Below are 19647 nucleotides of genomic sequence, written 5' to 3' on the forward strand. Positions count from 1 at the left end.
GGCCCTAAAAGTACAAAAATAGTGTCCTCTGCGTCTATACTTCGTATTTTGGCAAATTGTTGATTCTTCACAAAAAATTACAGTTTTATATCTTTATGTTTGAAGCCTGAAATGTAGCAAAAAGTCGAAAAGTTCAAGAGGGCCGAATACTTTCGCAAGGCACTGTATATACACTCAATTCACGTCACAAATAGTATGCTTAGTGCGGTTAGTATGAGTATTCGAACACAACTCATGTCTATGACAGCATATCAAAAAACATTATGGGCTGCAATAATAGGCAATAGCAATAAATGACAGAGAAAGAACCATGTAGGCCTACACACTATTCTCTGTATATCAATTTGTGTCAACTCTATAAAAAATGCGAAGTGAATATCAATACAAAATTTGAAAATTAATTTCACTGGAAATACCAGATGCCCCAGAACATTACCAAGGGCAATGCTAAACAAACACTGTTGAACTGTCCTTTTTGTGTGGTTATCTGTGTGTGTGTGTGTGTGTGTGTGTGTGTGTGTGGTTCGCAGGGGGCCTCTACTGTACCTTTTCCAGTTCTCTGGGAATGCGCATGCATGTGTACACTCTCTCTCTGCGCTCCGTGTATTTTGCTTCGTTGTGCTCCAGGAAGTAGCCCCGGGTCAGCTCAGCACACAGGAAGCGTGCCAGCGACGGATCTGGAAAAACATTATGACAACACTTAGCGCTCTGTTACCACATGGCTATTGTCCCTCCACAGTCACTGTTCACACTCTTGGTGATCAACACAATGGCCAAAATACATGGCAGTGTTCTAACTGTGGTAAGTTCTGACACAGAAAACAAAATATAACATGAATGAAAATGTGAGGGAAAGGAAATTTCTCTTTTGAAAATGAAAGAAAGAATTTGACAAACCAATCATTGCCTAAATAAGACAAAGTAGCCTAACCATTCATATAGGACTGGTGGCGACCCGTCATTCAGGGCAGAGCCCCACCTGTTTTGAGCATTTTTAGGTGAATTTTTTTAGCAAAAGATAAATATAAAAAATACAAATATATATTATTTTTTGGGGAGGGGCTTGCCTGTTTTGCATGTTATTTTGGCATTAATATGTGTCACATATCAGTTTGCAAACAATGTAAAAAAAATAAAATAATTATTACACTACTGATCAAAAGTTTGGGGTCACTTAGAAATGTCTTTGTTTTTGAAAGAGAAGCAACTTTTTTGTCCATTAAAATAACATCAAATTGATCAGAAATACAGTGTAGACATTGTTAATGCTGTAAATGACTATTGTAGTTGGAAACGGCTGATTTTTAATGGAATATCTATGAAGGCTATTCCATGTGAGAAATTGCCAAGAAACTTAAGATCTCGTACAACGCTGTGTACTACTCCCTTCACAGAACAGCGCAAACTGGCTCAAACCAGAATAGAAAGAGGAGTGGGAGGCCCCGGTGCAAAACTGAGCAAGAGCACAAGTACATTAGAGTGTCTAGTTTGAGAAACAGACACCTCACAAGTCCTCATCTGGTAGCCTCATTAAATAGTACCCGCAAAACACCATCTCAACGTCAACAGTGAAGAGGCGACCCCAAGATACTGGCCTTCTAGGCAGAGTAGCCTTTAAAAATGATAAACTTGGATTAGCTAACACAACGTGCCATTAGAACACAGGAGTGATGATTACTGATAATGGGCCTCTGTACGCCTATGTAGATATTTCATTAAAAATCAATTTCCAGCTACAACAGTCATTTTTTACAACATAAACAATGTCTACACTGTATTTCTGATCAATTTGATGTTATTTTAATGGACAAAAAAGTTGCTTTTCTTTCAAAAACAAGGACATTTCTAAGTGCCCTAAAACTTTTGAACGGTAATGTATATCGAGTTAATAAATCCGCATACAAACATGGTCTCTTTTTTGTTTTCTTGGGTAAGGCAGCTCCAAAATGCAGATGTTTCAGCCTAGCTCAGTGCTTTCTGTGGTGGTGGGCAAGCCAGCAGAAAATACGGAGCGTTGCACCGTGATTGGCTCAGTGTTCTGTCACTCATGGGGACACTACATCACCACCAAGTCTAAGGGTAGAGCTAGAAAATTGGGTGCTGCCATAGTTACATTGGAAGTGCCCATCCAAGAAGGCTCAAGGTCATTGGCCACAGATAAAATTACATCAAATCACATTATATCTACAATAACTTTGATTAGACTGATCATGTCAACGTCATACTTTCAAACTCTTAGCTAGCAGTCATCATCATGAATCAAGTCAACAATCTACTGGCAAATACTTTTTAATCCTTGTCTTATGAAGAGAAATAATGAAGAGAAATTATAGATAAAATGTATCAGTGCTCATCGGTCATTGGACATAAACATTACACAACAAGCTGGAAATCGCAAATTTAACAATGAGTGGTTTGGAAGAAATCAGTGACAGTGGCTAACTGCAAGCATTGCAAAGCAAACACTAGCCTGTTATTCAGTGGAGTGGCTGTGTGGTCCCAAATCTGGGATTATGGGGCTCTTTTCCAAGTTTAAAATGAAAACATTAACAATGGCCATGCTGTGAATGAAGCATGATTTGTGCCGTGCTCAAAACAACTTAGCTCGGAATTGCAAAAACTTGACTTCAGTAAATTCAAGACAACTGGGAAGTTGGGAATAAACGAGCTCCGACTGGAAAAATACGCTTTAAATGGTCATCCAACTTGGAATTGTAAATCCGGCCTCTTTCTATAGCTACGACCTGAAGATCAATGACATCATCATGATTCGACCTTGTTTATTTATAAAAAAAAATCCTCAAGAGTTCCCAGTTGTTTTGAAAGCACCATAAATTCAGAGAATGCCAGACTTTGATGACAACATTTTCCCACGAAGGACCGCCGCGCCACCTTCCTGTTCAAGTGAGCACAACACAACAAGGTGCGTCCAAAAATGTATTGTATGCTTCTGCATAAATTATGTAATATGACTGGGAGATATGTATACTGTAGCTAAGAAAGTAATACTAAGTGTATGTTGTGTAGTAAGATGTTAGTAGACCATGTGCCTCACCCTAATAATTTGGTCTATTTACCCTTCTTAATTTCGCTTACTGTTCTGACTTGGTGGTGCACATGTAGCCTATAACCTGTTTTAGAGAAATGTAATAATTGAATATTGAATATTTCATTGTCTGCTTATATGCCCCTTTATTTATCCTACGGTTCTGACTTGGTGTACAGGGAGAACACTGTAAGAACAGCCCATGTTTTGAATTCTGTCGCTATACATTTAAAAAGTGCTAATAAATAGTTATATTGACTACGTCCGTCCTAGCTCGCTCATTAATGTCTTAATCAAAATTACGGATTACCTCTTATCCGCGTGTCGTCCCCTTATGCCATAGTTTGTACATCTCAATTGTCATCAGAAACCACATTTGTTTGAGCAAGTCAGCCATATCAGCTATGTTTTTTTAAAAGGCAGTAAATGAGGCTGTTTCGCTGGAAGAAGAGGCTCCGCTGATGTGTAGGTGTAGCAGTGGTAAGATGTTGGGACTGCTGTTGGGACAGCTTTATGTAGGCCGTTTGTGGGCACCGTTTGTCACCGTTATAGTGCAATTAATGTATTGTTTTGTAGTGGCTTTGCTGGCATGCGTCCCACTTTTTTTTCCCCCACCAAGATTGACATGCTATAATTTCCACTGTATAGGCCGTCATTGTAAATAACAATTTGATCTTAACTGACTTGCCTAGTTAAATAAAGGTTAAATTAAAAAATACAATAAAAATAGGACCTGAACCAACTGAATTGGTCATGTCTAGAATGGATGCAGCTTTTCTCAAATTGACATCAAAAGTATAATTTAAAATATATATTTTAGCTAACCCTAACCTATTTCTCACAACCTACTACGTTAATTCTCCTAACCTGCTGTGTAATTTCTCCTTAACCTGCTATGAAAAGTAAATCTTGACAATAGCTGTATTCCTTCTAGACAAAACCAACTGAAATTTGAAGGCCACTTTAACCCTAATGGATTATCTAATACACTTGCTAGATATGACTTTTGGCATGAGGAAAACTTTCTGAGCTACAATGGCAGCACAATTAATTACCATCCCACTTATGAAGTTTTGGAGTATAGTAACTACGAGTATGCTGTGCTGTTAAATATACATAACAGCAGAATTTATGCAGAATTGAAAACAGTCTCACATGAGTGAGCAGAGACTGTTCTTGTTTGTTGATGTGAAGCATAGGTCCCCGCCCCCCTTTTTACATTGACTTGAGGGCGTTACCCGAAATGACCCCATACAGTCTTGAAATATTTTCCAGTCGGTTGGAAATAGCGAGAACCTGTCAAACATGATATATTGAAAACAAAGGTGATTTCCAACAGAAATCAATTGTCTACTTTGACCGGATTCCACAACGTTTTGTAGTAACTCGGCGCCCTACAGTTACAGTATGCATTGATGCATGCAAAAAGAAAAGGCAGCAAGCTAACGTTAGCCCAAACATTGACTTCATAGGTAACGTTAGCTAGAGAAACATTAACTTGTGCTAAGCAAAGAACGTAGCTACCTAATCCTAGATACTGTAGTTCACTATCTTGCTAGCTAGCAGGGTCTATGCCGACTTTAGTGACTGTTGCCCCCTCCACGTTGGCTAGCCCAATAATATACTAAAGGTAGTTAGCGTCTATGAATGGGGTACGTTAACGTACATGTCTCGTGCCTTGGCGCGGTTCGTGACATGCAAGCGAATTACCAGGAATTAAAACGTCGTAAGTAAACGACAAATATTTGTAATGATCAGTTAGCATAAATATATTTGTCACGGGCTACTAATATAAAAGGTGAGAAAGCCTAACTGAAAGCCTCTATTGAAAAACAATCTTGCAAACCAGCTTGTTAGCTATGACAACACCGTTTGACAGCTAGACAATCCAATGTCTGTGCATTCTGTCGGGACAGCCCAACGATAACAGAAAATGTTGTGCCACTATGACATGTATTTTACAATGCCTTTCGTGTGATCGTCAGCTTCCAATGCATTATTAATCTACATATTAAAGAGGTCAGATAAAATGATAGCTAAACGATACCGCTTTGATCTGCGCAAGAGATCCAAGGAAACCCACCTGAGTTTTCGCGTTCACGTTGCTCCCGTCTGACAGCGTTAATATCGTAAAAGCCCAATGTTTCCGCCAAATCTGGAGTTGTAACGATTTTCTCCGACTTTGGTATGTCATCCCATGGCCGTTTCCCCTCCTTCTTGTCCTCATTTTCGGTTTCTTTTTCATCTGACGGCCCGGTCCCCAACAAGTCCGCCATCTTCACTATGCCGCCGCGCTGGTAACAACATTCAGAGACCAACGCAACGTCACCACATACTCACGCAGGGATTGATTCATAAAATATACAATCATATAAATATTTATCAAACACATTATCCACACCGATTATAGACCCACAAAATTCACCACATATATGTACTACAGGTATGTGATTTGTAATATTTTGCCTTATCCAAAATAAGTATCACATAATCATAGGCTTTTGTAAAAAAATTTTTAAAAAATAAGGTGACAATTTCAATTAAATCTCAATTAATTTAACCGCAATATTCAATCAATGGGAATAATAACATTTTGATGTGAATGTCAAACCAAATAGGAATATTCTATTTGGATAATCAATGTTCTTTCACAACCACAAGATGGCGACAAAGAACCATCCAAATATTTCACACTTGGGGTGCGTTCGTAAATTCCCTCTGGAGTGCCAGCCTTGCACTCAGAGTGTGCTCTGGGCGTTTGTAAATTCTGAACATTGTCAGATTGTCCATTTGTAAATTCAGAGCATTTCGCTCTTGGAGCGTTCAGAGCACACACAGGACGCTCTGGCTGAGGAGTAGGGTTGATCCGAATGTTCTGACCTCACAACGGTAGTCAAGCACCCAAGCTAACTGGCTAAAGTTAGCCAGCTTGCTAGCTATTTCCAGACATAAATGAAAGCACACCTCACTTTGACCATTTTACTCACCCTAGCAGAGCTGGTTAGGCTGTTTTTATGTTATCCAGAGCATTGGTGACTGTAACTGTGCAGCTTGGAATAATTGAATTACTATTTTTTGCCGATGTCTACTGTCACCGGTCATATTCAACGGGTGTTGAGCGTTAGTAAATTCATCAGTTATTCTGCGCTCTAGCACACTCAGACGAGAGTGCTCTGAAATCGGAGTAGATAGCCATAGTGAATTTACGAACGCACCCTTGATATCCTGCTGCTTCGCTGCCTTTAGTAACTGATGCCTGAATGATTGATTTCTGTCTTGATTCCTGTTCAAAGAGAAACAAATGGATTGGTGAACCAGTTGACCCCAGTTAACTCATTATATTGATCAAGAAGGGGTGGCTTACATTAGCCACATTAGAAATTGGTCATAAAATAGGTTATTGTCCATCAATCTGTCACATTGGAAAAACGTTACGATACAGCACAGTTACGCTGTAGTAACATCATATCGTTTTGGCTACCTATTGATAGACACGAGGAAAGACAGACTAGAATAAAGGTATAGGAAAACAGATTAATGGAGAAACAGACATGCATGAACACAGAATGCACAGTAATCCATACAATTTCTGCAGAAACCCAATCGGAAAAATCTTTAAGCACGGTTTATTGGCACACATAATGGCAAAGCATACATACCAGACATCAGATATGACACAAAACATCTCTGCAATATAATGTACAAATTGTGCAGAGTTTTAATAATACCAGGTTCAAATCTATTCAGAAATGTGTTAGCTTCCTTACAAATGCACAAATAAATACACAAAAGATCCAAACGTTGTCTTCTTGCCTTTAAGAAACAAAATCCAACAGAAGAGTAAACTAGAGGAGATCAGGGGGGAATCATAGTCAAAGAACAACTGGTAACACTAAAGCAGGGGTTTTAAAACTGCATTTCTGTAGGGCCTTGAGTATGCTGGTTTTTGCTCAATAATTTGCAAATGATGTATACTGAACGAAAAAATTTATGCAACATGCAACCATTTCAACGATTTTACTGAGTTACAGTTCATATAAGTAAATCAGTATTTTTGAAATAAATGAATTAGACCCTAATCAATAGATTTCACTTGACTGGGCAGGGGCGCAGCGTGGGGCCATGCGTGGGGCCATGCGTGGGCCTGGGAGGCATAGGCCCACCCACTGGGGAGCCAGGCCGAATGAGTTTTCCCCCACAAAAGGGCTTTATTACAGACATAAATACTCCTCAGTTTCATCAGCTGTCTGGGTGGCTGGTCTCAGATGATCCCGCAGGTGAAGAAGCCGGATGTGGAGGTCCTGGGCTGGCATGGTTACACGTGGTCTGCAGTTGTGAGGACGGTTGGACGTACTGCCAAATTCTCTAAAACTACATTGGAGGTGGCTTATGGTAGAGAAATGAACATTCAATTCTCTGGCAACAGCTCTGGTGGACATTCCTGCAGTCAGCATGCCAATTGCACACTCCCTCAAAACTTGAGACATCTGTGGCATTGGGTTGTGTGACAAATTTTTGTGGCCTTTATTTTCTCCAACACAAGGTGCACCTGTGTAATGATCATGCTGTTTAATCAGTTTCTTGAAATGCCACACCTATCAGGTGGATGGATTATCTTGGCAAAGGAGAAATGCTCATTAATAGGGATGTAAACAAATTTGTGCACAAAATTGTAGAGAAATAAGCTTTTTGTGCGTATGAAAAATTTCTGTAATCTTTTGTTTCAGCTCATGAAACATGGGACCAACACTTCACATGTTGTTGTTATATTTTTGTTCAGTATATCTTTAATATCTCTCCAATGAGACTAAAATGTTGTTTAAGATCTGATTTCTGCATTAATTCAATGACTGAATATAAACAAAACAATAAATGTGCTGCTTATAGCAGCAGAAATCGGTCGGACAGACAACCAGAATCCAAAATGCCCTATAGAAATTTGAAACTCCTACAAATAAGAAAGCTTTTCAAAATACCTGCCATGTACAGTACAAAATGGTTTCAGAATGGTGGCTAATCTTAAATGGATAAAATTGTAGTTCACATCTCTATTTACAGAGCACAGAGCTAGTTAGAGGACTCATCCTTATATCTGTGCCATTATAGAATCTGTGACAGCATGAGCAACCCATTGAGGCTACAACCCATAGAAATCCCTACCTAGTTGACTACTTTAAAATGAAGGAAGCTGGAAGGCCTCAATGGCGCTGCTCCTGGTAAAACGGTCTCTATCATTCTCTATGTTACAGAGCTAGAAACCTTGTAACAGTGTTCCCAAACTGATGAATAAAATGGCTATGTCACAAAAAGGTACGTAATATACTGTATTTATTTATTTATCCTTTATTTAACTAGGCAAGTCAGTTAAGAACAAATTCTTATTTACAATGACGGCCTCCCAGAGAACATTGGGTTAACTGCCTTGTTCAGGGGCAGGACGACAGATTTTTACCTTGTCAGCTCGAGGATTCGATCCAGGAACCTTTCGGTTACTGGCCCAACGCTCAAACCACTAGGCTACCTGCCTCCCTGTACTGTACAGTACAGTACCAGTCAAAAGTTTGGACACACCTACTCATTTAAGGGTTTTTCTTTATTTTTACTATTTTCTACATTGTAGAATAATAGCGAAGACATCAAAACTATTAAATAACACATATGGAGTCATGTAGTAACGAAAAAAGTAAATATATCTAAATATATTTTAGATTCTTCAAATAGCCAACCTTTGCTTTGACAGCTTTGCACACTCTTGGTATTCTCTCAACCAGCTTCACCTGGAATGCTTTTCCAACAGTCTTGAAGGAGTTCCCACATATGCTGAGCACTTGTTGGCTGCTTTTCATTCACTCTGTGGTCCAACTCATCCCAAACCATCTCAATTGGGTTGAGGTAGGGTGATTGTGGAGGCCAGGTCATCTGATGCAGCTCTCCATCACTCTCCTTCTTGGTCAAATAGCCATCCGTTCTAATCTGCGTCTCACAAAGACACAGCGGTTGGAACCTAAAATCAAACATTTGGACTCATCAGACCAAAGGACAGATTTTGACTGGTCCAATGTCCATTGCTCGTGTTTCTTGGCCCAAGCAAGTCTCTTCTTCTTATTGGTGTCCTTTAGTAGTGGGTTCTTTGCAGCAATTCGACCATGAAGGCCTGATTCACGCAGCCTCCTCTGAACAGTTGATGTTGAGATGTGTCTGTTACTTGAGCTCTGTGAAGCATTTATTTGGCCTGCAATTTCTGAGGCTGGTAACGCTAATGAATTTACCCTCTGCAGCAGAGGTAACTCTGGGTCTTCCTATCCTGTGGCGGTCCTCATGAGAGCCAGTTTCATCATAGCGCTTGATGGTTTTTGCGACTGCACTTGAAGAAACTTTCAAATTTCTTGAAATGTTCTGTATTGACTGACCTTCATGTCTTAAAGCAATGATGGCCTGTCATTTCTCTTTGCTTATTTGAGCTGTTCTTCCCATAATATGTATTTGGTCTTTTACCAAGTACGGCTATCTTCTGTCTACCACCTTTACCTTGTCACAACACAATTGATTGGCTCAAACGCATTAAGAAGGAAAGAAATTTAAAAAATGTACTTTTAACAAGGCATACCTGTTAATTGAAATGCATTCCAGGTGCTACCAGGTGCTACCTCATGAAGTTGGTTGAGAGAATGCCAAGACTGTGCAAAGCTGTCATCATGGCAAAGGGTGGCTACTTTGAACAATCTCAAATATAAAATATATTTTGATTTGTTTAACACTTTGTTGGTTACTACATGATTCCATATGTGTTATTTCATAGTTTTGATATCTTCACTATTATTCTACAATGTAGAAATAGTAAAAATAAAGAAAAACCCTTGAATGAGTAGGTGTGTCCAAACATTTGGCTGGTACTGTATATCAAACAAACAAAATTAAATCATGCAGGAAAAACCTTTAAACATCAGTTTGGGAGTAGGTCATTAAAGGGAAAGAACAAATTCCAAATGTGAAAGGCCTACTGATTGGCAAAGTACAAACATGATTGTAAAGTATTTTGGGGAGAAGCAAAAGAACACCAATAGACTACAAACACAATCAAACAGGTTTGCATGAAATAACAATTGGCGCTGATGCCGTAATTCTGGAAAAGCAATCATGGAACACGTGTCTCCCCACTTGAAGCTGTCCTTAATGGTGAAACAGAGTCACTTTCCTTTTCATTGAAAATCCAACAAAAACAACAATGTAAACAAACCAACAGCCAAATTAATTTCCAATAAAAAGGCAAAAGCTCAAGTCTGCGATGTCTCGGCCATCGCGGATGCAGTTTGGTGGCTCTATATGGGCTGAGTATAAACCTTGCCGGTTAGTTCTGATTGAGGCTGATGCCCTTAAAGGAGCCATTTTGTTTTTGATGTTTTGTTTTGACTTTCCCTGTCAACTGTCCCAGAGGTGTTGCAACCTGCAAATCAAAGGTCAAAAGGGCAACAACCACAGAATCACACTACAGTTAAAGCTCAAGGACTGAGAAGGTGTCCATGAAGGACAATTCATATGAACACCTGCATTGTGTCATTCCCAGAGCTATCCCAACTCCCCTAACACTGAATTCCCACCAAATCCAAACAGAGGAATTCTAGGAAAAATTGAAAAAAGAAAACCCAGTATTGTTTATGTCGTCATTGCAATGCATACAACCTGTATGTATTTAGGTGAAAAAGCAGTGTTATTCGTATGGATATTGCTGTGCAATGTTAGTCAGTTCTCTGTCTTTCTCCTCGATGTTACAGTGAAGTCGAAGAAGAATTGTTCTGGTATTTGGTGCAGATGATTGATCATGATGAGTGACAGTGACACCGTTGACCACGACGTGAAAAAAATTGCCAACAGGGTTCAATTCAGTACAATGTGAGGTTTTAGAGGGCACCGCCCTAATGTGCCAAATAGGTACAGTTTTTTTAATAATTATTTTCCCTCTTTGTTTTACTGTGAGGGCAACATGGTCTCATTAGAATATGTCCAAAATAGTAACATTCAACCATTGAAGTTAAATGTCAGCTAAGCGGACATATGAAGGTTGGGGCACTGACTGTGCTCTCGGTGGCCTTGGTCTCTGTGTGTTCTACTGTGACGACTGCGGCGCTGTGCTATCGGCCTTGCTGTCCTGGTTGTTGAGCGGCTTGCTGCCCCACGGGCTGTTGTTGCCGAGTGCTGGCGAGCCGTTGAAGTCATCCTCGTCGTCCAATCCGTTGGTGGCGTCGTACTGCGTGTTCTCCAGACGTGTGATCAGACGCTCATCCTCGTCCCCGAACTCCCCGCCCATCAGGGTGGGCTCACCAACCACCATCACGTCCTGAAAGGAGAGAGGTTAAGGGCCAGAAATTAAGGACAGGTTAAAGGTCAGAGGTCAGAAATCTTGAATGACACATTGCTGCACATGTGAGAAATGCATGACATTCTGAGAGATACTATATGTACAATTGATAATATATTGATTGTACTACAGTACCAGTCAAACGTTTGGAAGCACCTACTCATTCAAGGGGTTTTCTTTATTTTTACTATTTTCCCATCTAACCACTCTAACCCATTTAACCCCTCCAATCCATCTAACCATTCTAATCCATCTAACCCATCTAACCCTTCTAATCCATCTAACCATTCTAACCCTTCTAACCCATCTGCCCTTCTAACCCTTCTAATCCATCTAACCCTTTTAACCCATCTAACCCTTCTAACCCATCTAACCCATCTAACCCTTCTAATCCATCTAACCATTGTAATCCATCTAACCCATGTAACCCTTCTAACCCATCTAATCCATTTTACCCTTCTAACCATCTTACCCTTCTAACCCATCTAATCCATTTTACCCTTCTAACCATTTTACCCTTTGAACCATCTTACCCTTTTAACCATCTAACCCATCTAACCATCTAACCCATCTAATCCATTTTACCCTTCTAACCATCTTACCCTTCTAACAATCTTACCCTTCTAACCATTTTACCCATCTAATCCATCTAACCCATCTAATCCATCTAACCATTTTACCCTTCGAACCATTTTACCCTTCTAACCATTTTACCCATCTAGTCCATCTAACCCATCTAATCCATTTTACCCTTCTAACCATTTTACCCTTCTAACCATTTTACCCTTCTAACCCATCTAATCCATCTTACCCTTCTAACCATCTTACCCTTCTAACCCATTTTACTCTTCTAACCATTTTACCCTTCTAACCATTTTACCCTTCTAACAATCTAACCCATCTAATCCATTTCACCCTTCTAGCCATCTAACCCATCTAATCCATTTTACCCTTCTAGCCATCTAACCTATCTAATCCATTTTACCCTTCTAACCATTTTACCCTTCTAACCAATTTTACCATTCTAACCATTTTACCCTTCTTATCTTTCTAACCATCTAACCCATCTAATCCATTTTACCCTTCTAACATTTTACCCTTCTAAACATCTAACCCATCTAACCATTTTACCCTTCTAACCATCTTACCCTTCTAACCCATTTTACCCTTCTAACCATTTTACCCTTCTAACCCATTTTACCCTTCTAACCATTTTACCCTTCTAACCATCTTACCCATTTTACCCTTCTAATCCATCTAAGCCTACTAATCCATCTAACCCATCTAAACCATCTAACCCTTCTAATCCATCTAACCATTCTAACCCATTTAACCATTCTAATCCATCTAACCATTCTAATCCATCTAACCATTCTAACCCACCTAACCCTTCTAATCCGTCTAACCCTTCTAACCCGCCTAACCCTTCTAATCCGTCTAACCCTTCTAATCCGTCTAACCCTTCTAACCCATTTTACCCTTCTAACCATTTTACCCTTCTAACCATTTTACCCATCTAATCCATCTAACCCATCTAATCCATTTGACCCTTCTAACCATTTTACCATTCTAACCAATCTAATCCATTTTACCCTTCTAACCATTTTACCCTTCTAACCATCTTACCAATTTAACCATCTGACCCATCTAACCCATTTTACCCTTCTAACCATCTTACCCTTCTAACCCATTTTACCATTCTAACCATTTTACCCTTCTAACCCATCTAATCCTTTTTACCTGTCTAACCATTTTACCCTTCTAACCATCTAACCCATCTCATCCATTTTACCCTTCTAACCATCTTACCCTTCTAACCATCTTACCCTTCTAACCATCTAACCCATTTTACCCTTCTAACCATCTTACCCTTCTAACCCATTTTACCATTCTAACCATTTTACCCTTCTAACCATTTTACCCTTCTAACCATTTTACCCTTCTCACCATCTAACCCATCTAATTCATCTTACCCTTCCAACCAGCTTACCCATCTTATCCATCTAACCCTTCTAACCCATCCGACCCATCTAACCATTTTACCCATCTAACCCATCTAATCCATTTTACCCTTCTAACCATCTTACCCTTCTAACCATTTTAGCCTTCTAACCATCTTACCCTTCTAACCATCTAACCCATTTTACCCTTCTAACCATCTTACCCATCTAAAACATTTTACCATTCTAACCATCTAACCCATTTTACCCTTCTAACCATCTTACCCTTCTAACCCATTTTATCATTCTAACCATCTAACCCATCTAATCCTTTTTACCTGTCTAACCATTTTACCCTTCTAACCATCTAACCCATCTCATCCATTTTACCCTTCTAACCATCTTACCCTTCTAACCATCTAACCGATTTTACCCTTCTAACCATCTTACCCTTCTAACCCATTTTACCATTCTAACCCATCTAATCCTTTTTACCTGTCTAACCATTTTACCCTTCTAACCCATCTCATCCATTTTACCCTTCTAACCATCTTACACTTCAAACCATCTAACCCATCTAACCCTACTAACCCATCTAACCCTTCTAATCCATCTATCCCTGCTAACCCATCTAACCCTTCTAACCCTTCTAACCCTTCTAATCCATCTAACCCCTTTAACCCATCTAACCCTTCTAATCCATCTAACCCATCTAACCCCTTTAACCCATCTAACCCTTCTAATCCATCTAACCCATCTAACCCTTCTAATCCATCTAACCCATCTAACCCCTTTAACCCATCTAACCCTTCTAATCCATCTAACCCATCTAACCCATCTAATCCATCTAACCCTTCTAACCCTTCTAATCTATCTAACCATTCTAATCCATCTACCCCTTTAACCCATCTAACCCTTCTAACCCATCTAACCCTTCTAATCCATCTAACCCTTCTAATCCATCTAACCCATCTAACCCTTCTAACCCATCTAACCCTTCTAATCCATCTAACCCTTCTAATCCATCTAACCCATCTAACCCTTCTAACCCATCTAACCCTTCTAATCCATCTAACCCTTCTAATCCATCTAACCCATCTAACCCTTCTAACCCATCTAACCCTTCTAATCCATCTAACCTTTCTAATCCATCTAACCCTTCTAATCCATCTAACCATTCTAATCCATCTACCCGTTTTATCCCATCTAACCCTTCTAACCATCTAACCCATTTTACGCTTCTAACCATCTTACCCTTCTAACCCATTTTACCATTCTAACCCATCTAATCCTTTTTACCTGTCTAACCATTTTACCCTTCTAACCATCTTACCCTTCAAACCATCTAACCCATCTAACCCCTCTAACCCCTCTAACCCTACTAACCCATCTAACCCTTCTAATCCATCTATCCCTTCTAACCCTTCTAACCCTTCTAACCCTTCTAATCCATCTAACCATTCTAATCTATCTAACCCCTTTAACCCATCTAACCCTTCTAATCCATCTAACCCATCTAACCCATCTAATCCATCTAACCCTTCTAACCCTTCTAATCCATCTAACCATTCTAATCCATCTACCCCTTTAACCCATCTAACCCTTCTAACCCATCTAACCCTTCTAATCCATCTAACCCTTCTAATCCATCTAACCCATCTAACCCTTCTAATCCATCTAACCCTTCTAATCCATCTAACCCTTCTAATCCATCTAACCCTTCTAATCCATCTAACCATTCTAATCCATCTACCCGTTTTATCCCATCTAACCCTTCTAATCCATCTAACCCATCTAAACCTTCTAACCAATCTAATCCATTTTACCCTTCTAACCATTTACCCTTCTAACCATTTTACCCTTCTAACCATTTAACCCTTTTAACCCATCTAATCCATTTTACCATTCTAACCATCTTACCCCTCTAACCATCTAACCCTTCTAACTCATCTAATCCATTTTACCATTCTAACCATTTTACCCTTCTAACCATTTTACCCTTCTAACCATCTTACCCATCTAATCCATCTAACCATTCTAATCCATCTAACCCTTTTAACCATCTAACCCATCTAACCAATCTAATCCATTTTACCCTTCTAACCATTTTACCCTTCTAACCATTTTACCCTTCTAACCATCTAACCCTTCTAACTCATCTAATCCATTTTACCATTCTAACCATTTTACCCTTCTAACCATTTTACCCTTCTAACCATCTTACTCATCTAATCCATTTACCCTTCTAACAATTTACCCATTTAACCATCTAACCCATCAAATCCATTTTACCCTTCTAACCATCTTACCCTTCTAACCATCTAACCCTTCTAACTCATCTAATCCATTTTACCATTCTAACCATTTTACCCTTCTAACCATTTTACCCTTCTAACCATCTTACTCATCTAATCCATTTACCCTTCTAACAATTTACCCATTTAACCATCTAACCCATCAAATCCATTTTACCCTTCTAACCATCTTACCCTTCTAACCATCTAACCCTTCTAACTCATCTAATCCATTTTACCATTCTAACCATTTTACCCTTCTAACCATTTTACCCTTCTAACCATCTTACTCATCTAATCCATTTACCCTTCTAACAATTTACCCATTTAACCATCTAACCCATCAAATCCATTTTACCCTTCTAACCATCTTACCCTTCTAACCCACCTAACCCATTTTACCCTTCTAATCCATCTAACCCTCCTAATCCATCTAACCCATCTAACCCATCTAACCCTTCTAATCCATCTAACCCATCTAATCCATTTAACCATTCTAATCCATCTAACCCATCTAACCCGTCTAACCCTTCTAATCCGTCTAACCCTTCTAACCCATTTTACCCTTCTTACCTTCTAACCATCTTACCCTTCTAACCCACCTAATCCATTTTATCCTTCTAACCATCTTACCTTTCTAACCCATCTAACTCTTCTAACCCTCCTAACCCATCTAACCCATCTAACCCATCTAATCCATCTAACCCATCTAACCCATCTAACCCTCCTAACCCATCTAACCCTTCTAATCCATCTAACCCTCCTAACCCATCTAACCCATCTAACCCTTCTAATCCATCTAACCCATCTAACCCATTTAACCATTCTAATCCATCTAACCATTCTAATCCATCTAACCCATCTAACCCGTCTAACCCTTCTAATCCGTCTAACCCATTTTACCCTTCTAACCATCTTACCCTTCTAACCATTTTACCCATCTAATCCTTCTAATCCGTCTAACCCTTCTAACCCATTTTACCCTTCTAACCATCTTACCCTTCTAACCATCTTACCCATCTAACCCATTTGACCCTTCTAACTATCTTACCCTTCTAACCATCTAACCCATCTAATCCATTTTACCCTTCTAACCATCTTACCCTTCTAAACAATTTCACCCATCTAATCCATCTAACCCATCTAATCCATTTGACCTTTCTAACCATTTTACCCTTCTAACCCATTTTACCCTTCTAACCATTTTACCCTTCTAACCATTTTACCCATCTAATCCATCTAACCCATCTAATCCATTTTACACTTCTAACCATCTTACCCTTCTAACCATCTAACCCATCTAATCCATCTTACCCTTCTAACCATCTTACCCTTCTAACCAATTTTACCCTTCTAAGCATCTTACCCTTCTAACCATCTAACCCTCCTAATCCATCTAACCCTTCTAATCCATCTAACCCATCTAACAATTTTACCCTTCTAACCATCTTACCCTTCTAACCGTCTAACCCATGTAATCAATTTACCCTTCTAACCATCTTACCCTTCTAACCCATTTTACTCTTCTAATCCATTTAACCCTTCTAACCCATCTAATCCATTTTACCCTTCTGACCCATATAACCCTTCTGACCCTTCTAATCCATAAACTGGTGTGGTTCAAATGTTGATGATGTCTGTTTGTTGTTTCACTAAAGGGGTAAAGCCCAGAGCATTACCCTTGGCCGTGTGTTTACCTTGTTTCGAAACAACCCCCTGCCACTTCTGCAATAACAGTTGGTGCATGGTGGGATTTTAAGGAGTGTGTGTATGGCTGGCGTGTATGGTGAAGCACCGTGAAGGCGGTGAACCCGTATGTACACGGTCAACACCTGTCGGTACACTTTGAGCTAATGAAACCCCCTCCCACTGATGAAGTGGACTATCCTTCCTGCCCCTCACAGACCAATCAATTTGGGAGGCAGGTAGCCTAGCGGTTAGAGCGTTGGGACAGTAAGGTTACTTGCTCGAAACTCGAGCTGGCAAGGTGGAAAAATCTTCGATTAAGGCAGCCCCCGCACCTCTCCAATTCAGGGGGATTGGGTTAAATTCGGAAGACACTGTATTTCGTTTGAATGCATTCAGTTGTGCAACTGACTAGGTATCTCCGTTCCCTTTCCCAATAGTGATCATGTCGGACATATTTTTATGATATGACCCCTAGCGTTGAGGTCACAGATGAGAACATAGGGAGTTTTATTCTGTGGTTGATTCTTTATTCGCAATGTGAGGGAATTGAATTGGGTGATGCTAACTCTCTATTTTGATAGGTACAGGTATAAAACTAACAGTGAGTATCTAGGAGATGCAATTGAATAATTTAAGCAATATTAGATGATTGATTACCAGTAGTTATGTGATCAAATCGACTATTTTAGGATAGTATTGGTTGTTCTAGGCAGGTTGAGTTGTATATCTCATCTCCCCTGGTCTGCTAAACCTTCTCTCTCCTCACCAGCCCACAACCTCCCACTGCATCTCGGGAGGAAGTCACACAGTTAAATGAAACACACGCTTCACTGCCCATGTGTGTCGATGTGGCGTGGCATGGTAGTTCTCGCTACCCTCCTCTGATGTGCAGATGTGTGCACATGTATGAACACACACATACACACACACACACACACACACACACACACACACACACACACACACACACACACACACACACACACACACACACACACACACACACACACACACACACACACACACACACACACACACACACACACACACACCAACCAACAAAGAGGATCCGGATTGGGGGGGCAACGTCTCTAAAACCCCCAAGCTACCGCCTCTACAACCTACTATGCCTTAATCAGACTAATTCATTTAGGTGAGCTTTTTGACTAAATGACAATATCCACACTGATTTGTCAATTTGCCTAGCTAATTAAGTCATTAGCTCAAAACGTGCTGATTGCCAACAAGCCTTGAATTCGCCATCTGTTCCTGCGGGGGTGGTTGTCATTCTACCTCTGGCCAGTTTGGGTGGTCAGACTTGGATTGGGGGAGTGTTAATTGTGATCTAATTAATAATGTTTGATCTACTCATCTCATTATCTTTAGCATTAGCTAGCCAGTTATCCCTGAATGGGCCTATGGGCTGTTAAGACAGCAAAAAAAAATCATTTTCTGATCATAAGTTAGTGTATTAGCATCCTTTTTAGGTATTTGACAATCCCCTTCCCCTTGCCCCTACTTCTTCTGTGTTTGCAGATCTGAAGGAACTGGACAGGTCTAAGCAATATGGTAGATTCTCCTCTATGCCCATTGAAAGGCTGGGCTGAGCCTTCAGCATAAACCTATCTAGTCTCTTAAGATCTGCAAATACACAATGTGTAGGTAAGGACCAATGAGGTGAAATGTTCAGAGGGATACAGACAGAAGCATAACAAATAGAGCTAACAACACATGTTGATTCACACATTTTCACACATTTTCTACCTGACAGACAACCATATCTGTTCTACACAATCCATTTCTATCTGAATGTTCCCAATGAATCCCCTAGCAAACACATAGGAGTATACTCTGCATGGTTTCATAGTAGCACTCTACGTGGTTTTCAATGTCATTTCAGCCCAGCAACCAGTAGAGGTCCCTGTTGAACAACACAACAACCCACTCCCCCTCCTTTCTCTATGCCCCCCATTCACCCACTCCCTCCCTTTCCTCCTTGTCCTCTCCTTATTGTCATTGGGCTCACGTAGGGCCTGTGCTCAGCCAACGAACGAACAACTTCTCAGACAAAGCTAGCAGGCGTGCAACATATGTAACCAGCATGTTACCGCCACCGCTCTTAAAGATGCATGTCAACATTAGCCATAGGAAGTGTGTGTTCTTAAAGAAAGGAAGGGGGATGAGGAGGGAGAGGAGGTTGTGTGTGGGAAGGAAAGGAGAGGAGAAGGGGGGGTGTATACAGATATACTGATAATGAGTGATGGCACAGAGCCAAACAGCCTCCCACTGAGAAAACAATTTGTGTGTGTGTGTGTGTGTGTG

The 19647-nt window shown here is 40.1% G+C and overlaps 2 protein-coding genes across 6 annotated transcripts in view; both read right to left on the bottom strand.

Annotated features, from left to right (window-relative positions):
* Positions 1 to 5365, bottom strand: part of tapt1a (transmembrane anterior posterior transformation 1a) — a 38416-nt gene extending 33051 nt beyond the window's left edge. The window contains exons 1-2 of the mRNA XM_014199265.2: positions 5130 to 5365; positions 547 to 677 (exon numbers count right to left, since the gene is read on the bottom strand). Coding sequence (XP_014054740.1) covers positions 547 to 677; positions 5130 to 5322 — 324 coding nt within the window. The 5' untranslated portion in view covers positions 5323 to 5365. The remainder of the gene's footprint in view (positions 1 to 546; positions 678 to 5129) is intronic.
* A 1291-nt stretch (positions 5366 to 6656) lies between these two features.
* The window catches only part of LOC106604537 (LIM domain-binding protein 2), a 100491-nt gene continuing 87500 nt past the window's right edge, over positions 6657 to 19647 (bottom strand). For all 5 annotated transcript variants that reach the window (XM_082975117.1, XM_014199261.3, XM_082975115.1 and 2 more), the window contains one exon: positions 6657 to 11381. In XM_082975117.1, coding sequence (XP_082831243.1) covers positions 11151 to 11381 — 231 coding nt within the window. In that variant the 3' untranslated portion in view covers positions 6657 to 11150. The remainder of the gene's footprint in view (positions 11382 to 19647) is intronic.

The sequence above is a fragment of the Salmo salar genome, chromosome 05 (genome assembly GCF_965601325.2).
Source record: "Salmo salar chromosome 05, fSalSal1, whole genome shotgun sequence".
Classification (NCBI taxonomy): domain Eukaryota; kingdom Metazoa; phylum Chordata; class Actinopteri; order Salmoniformes; family Salmonidae; genus Salmo; species Salmo salar.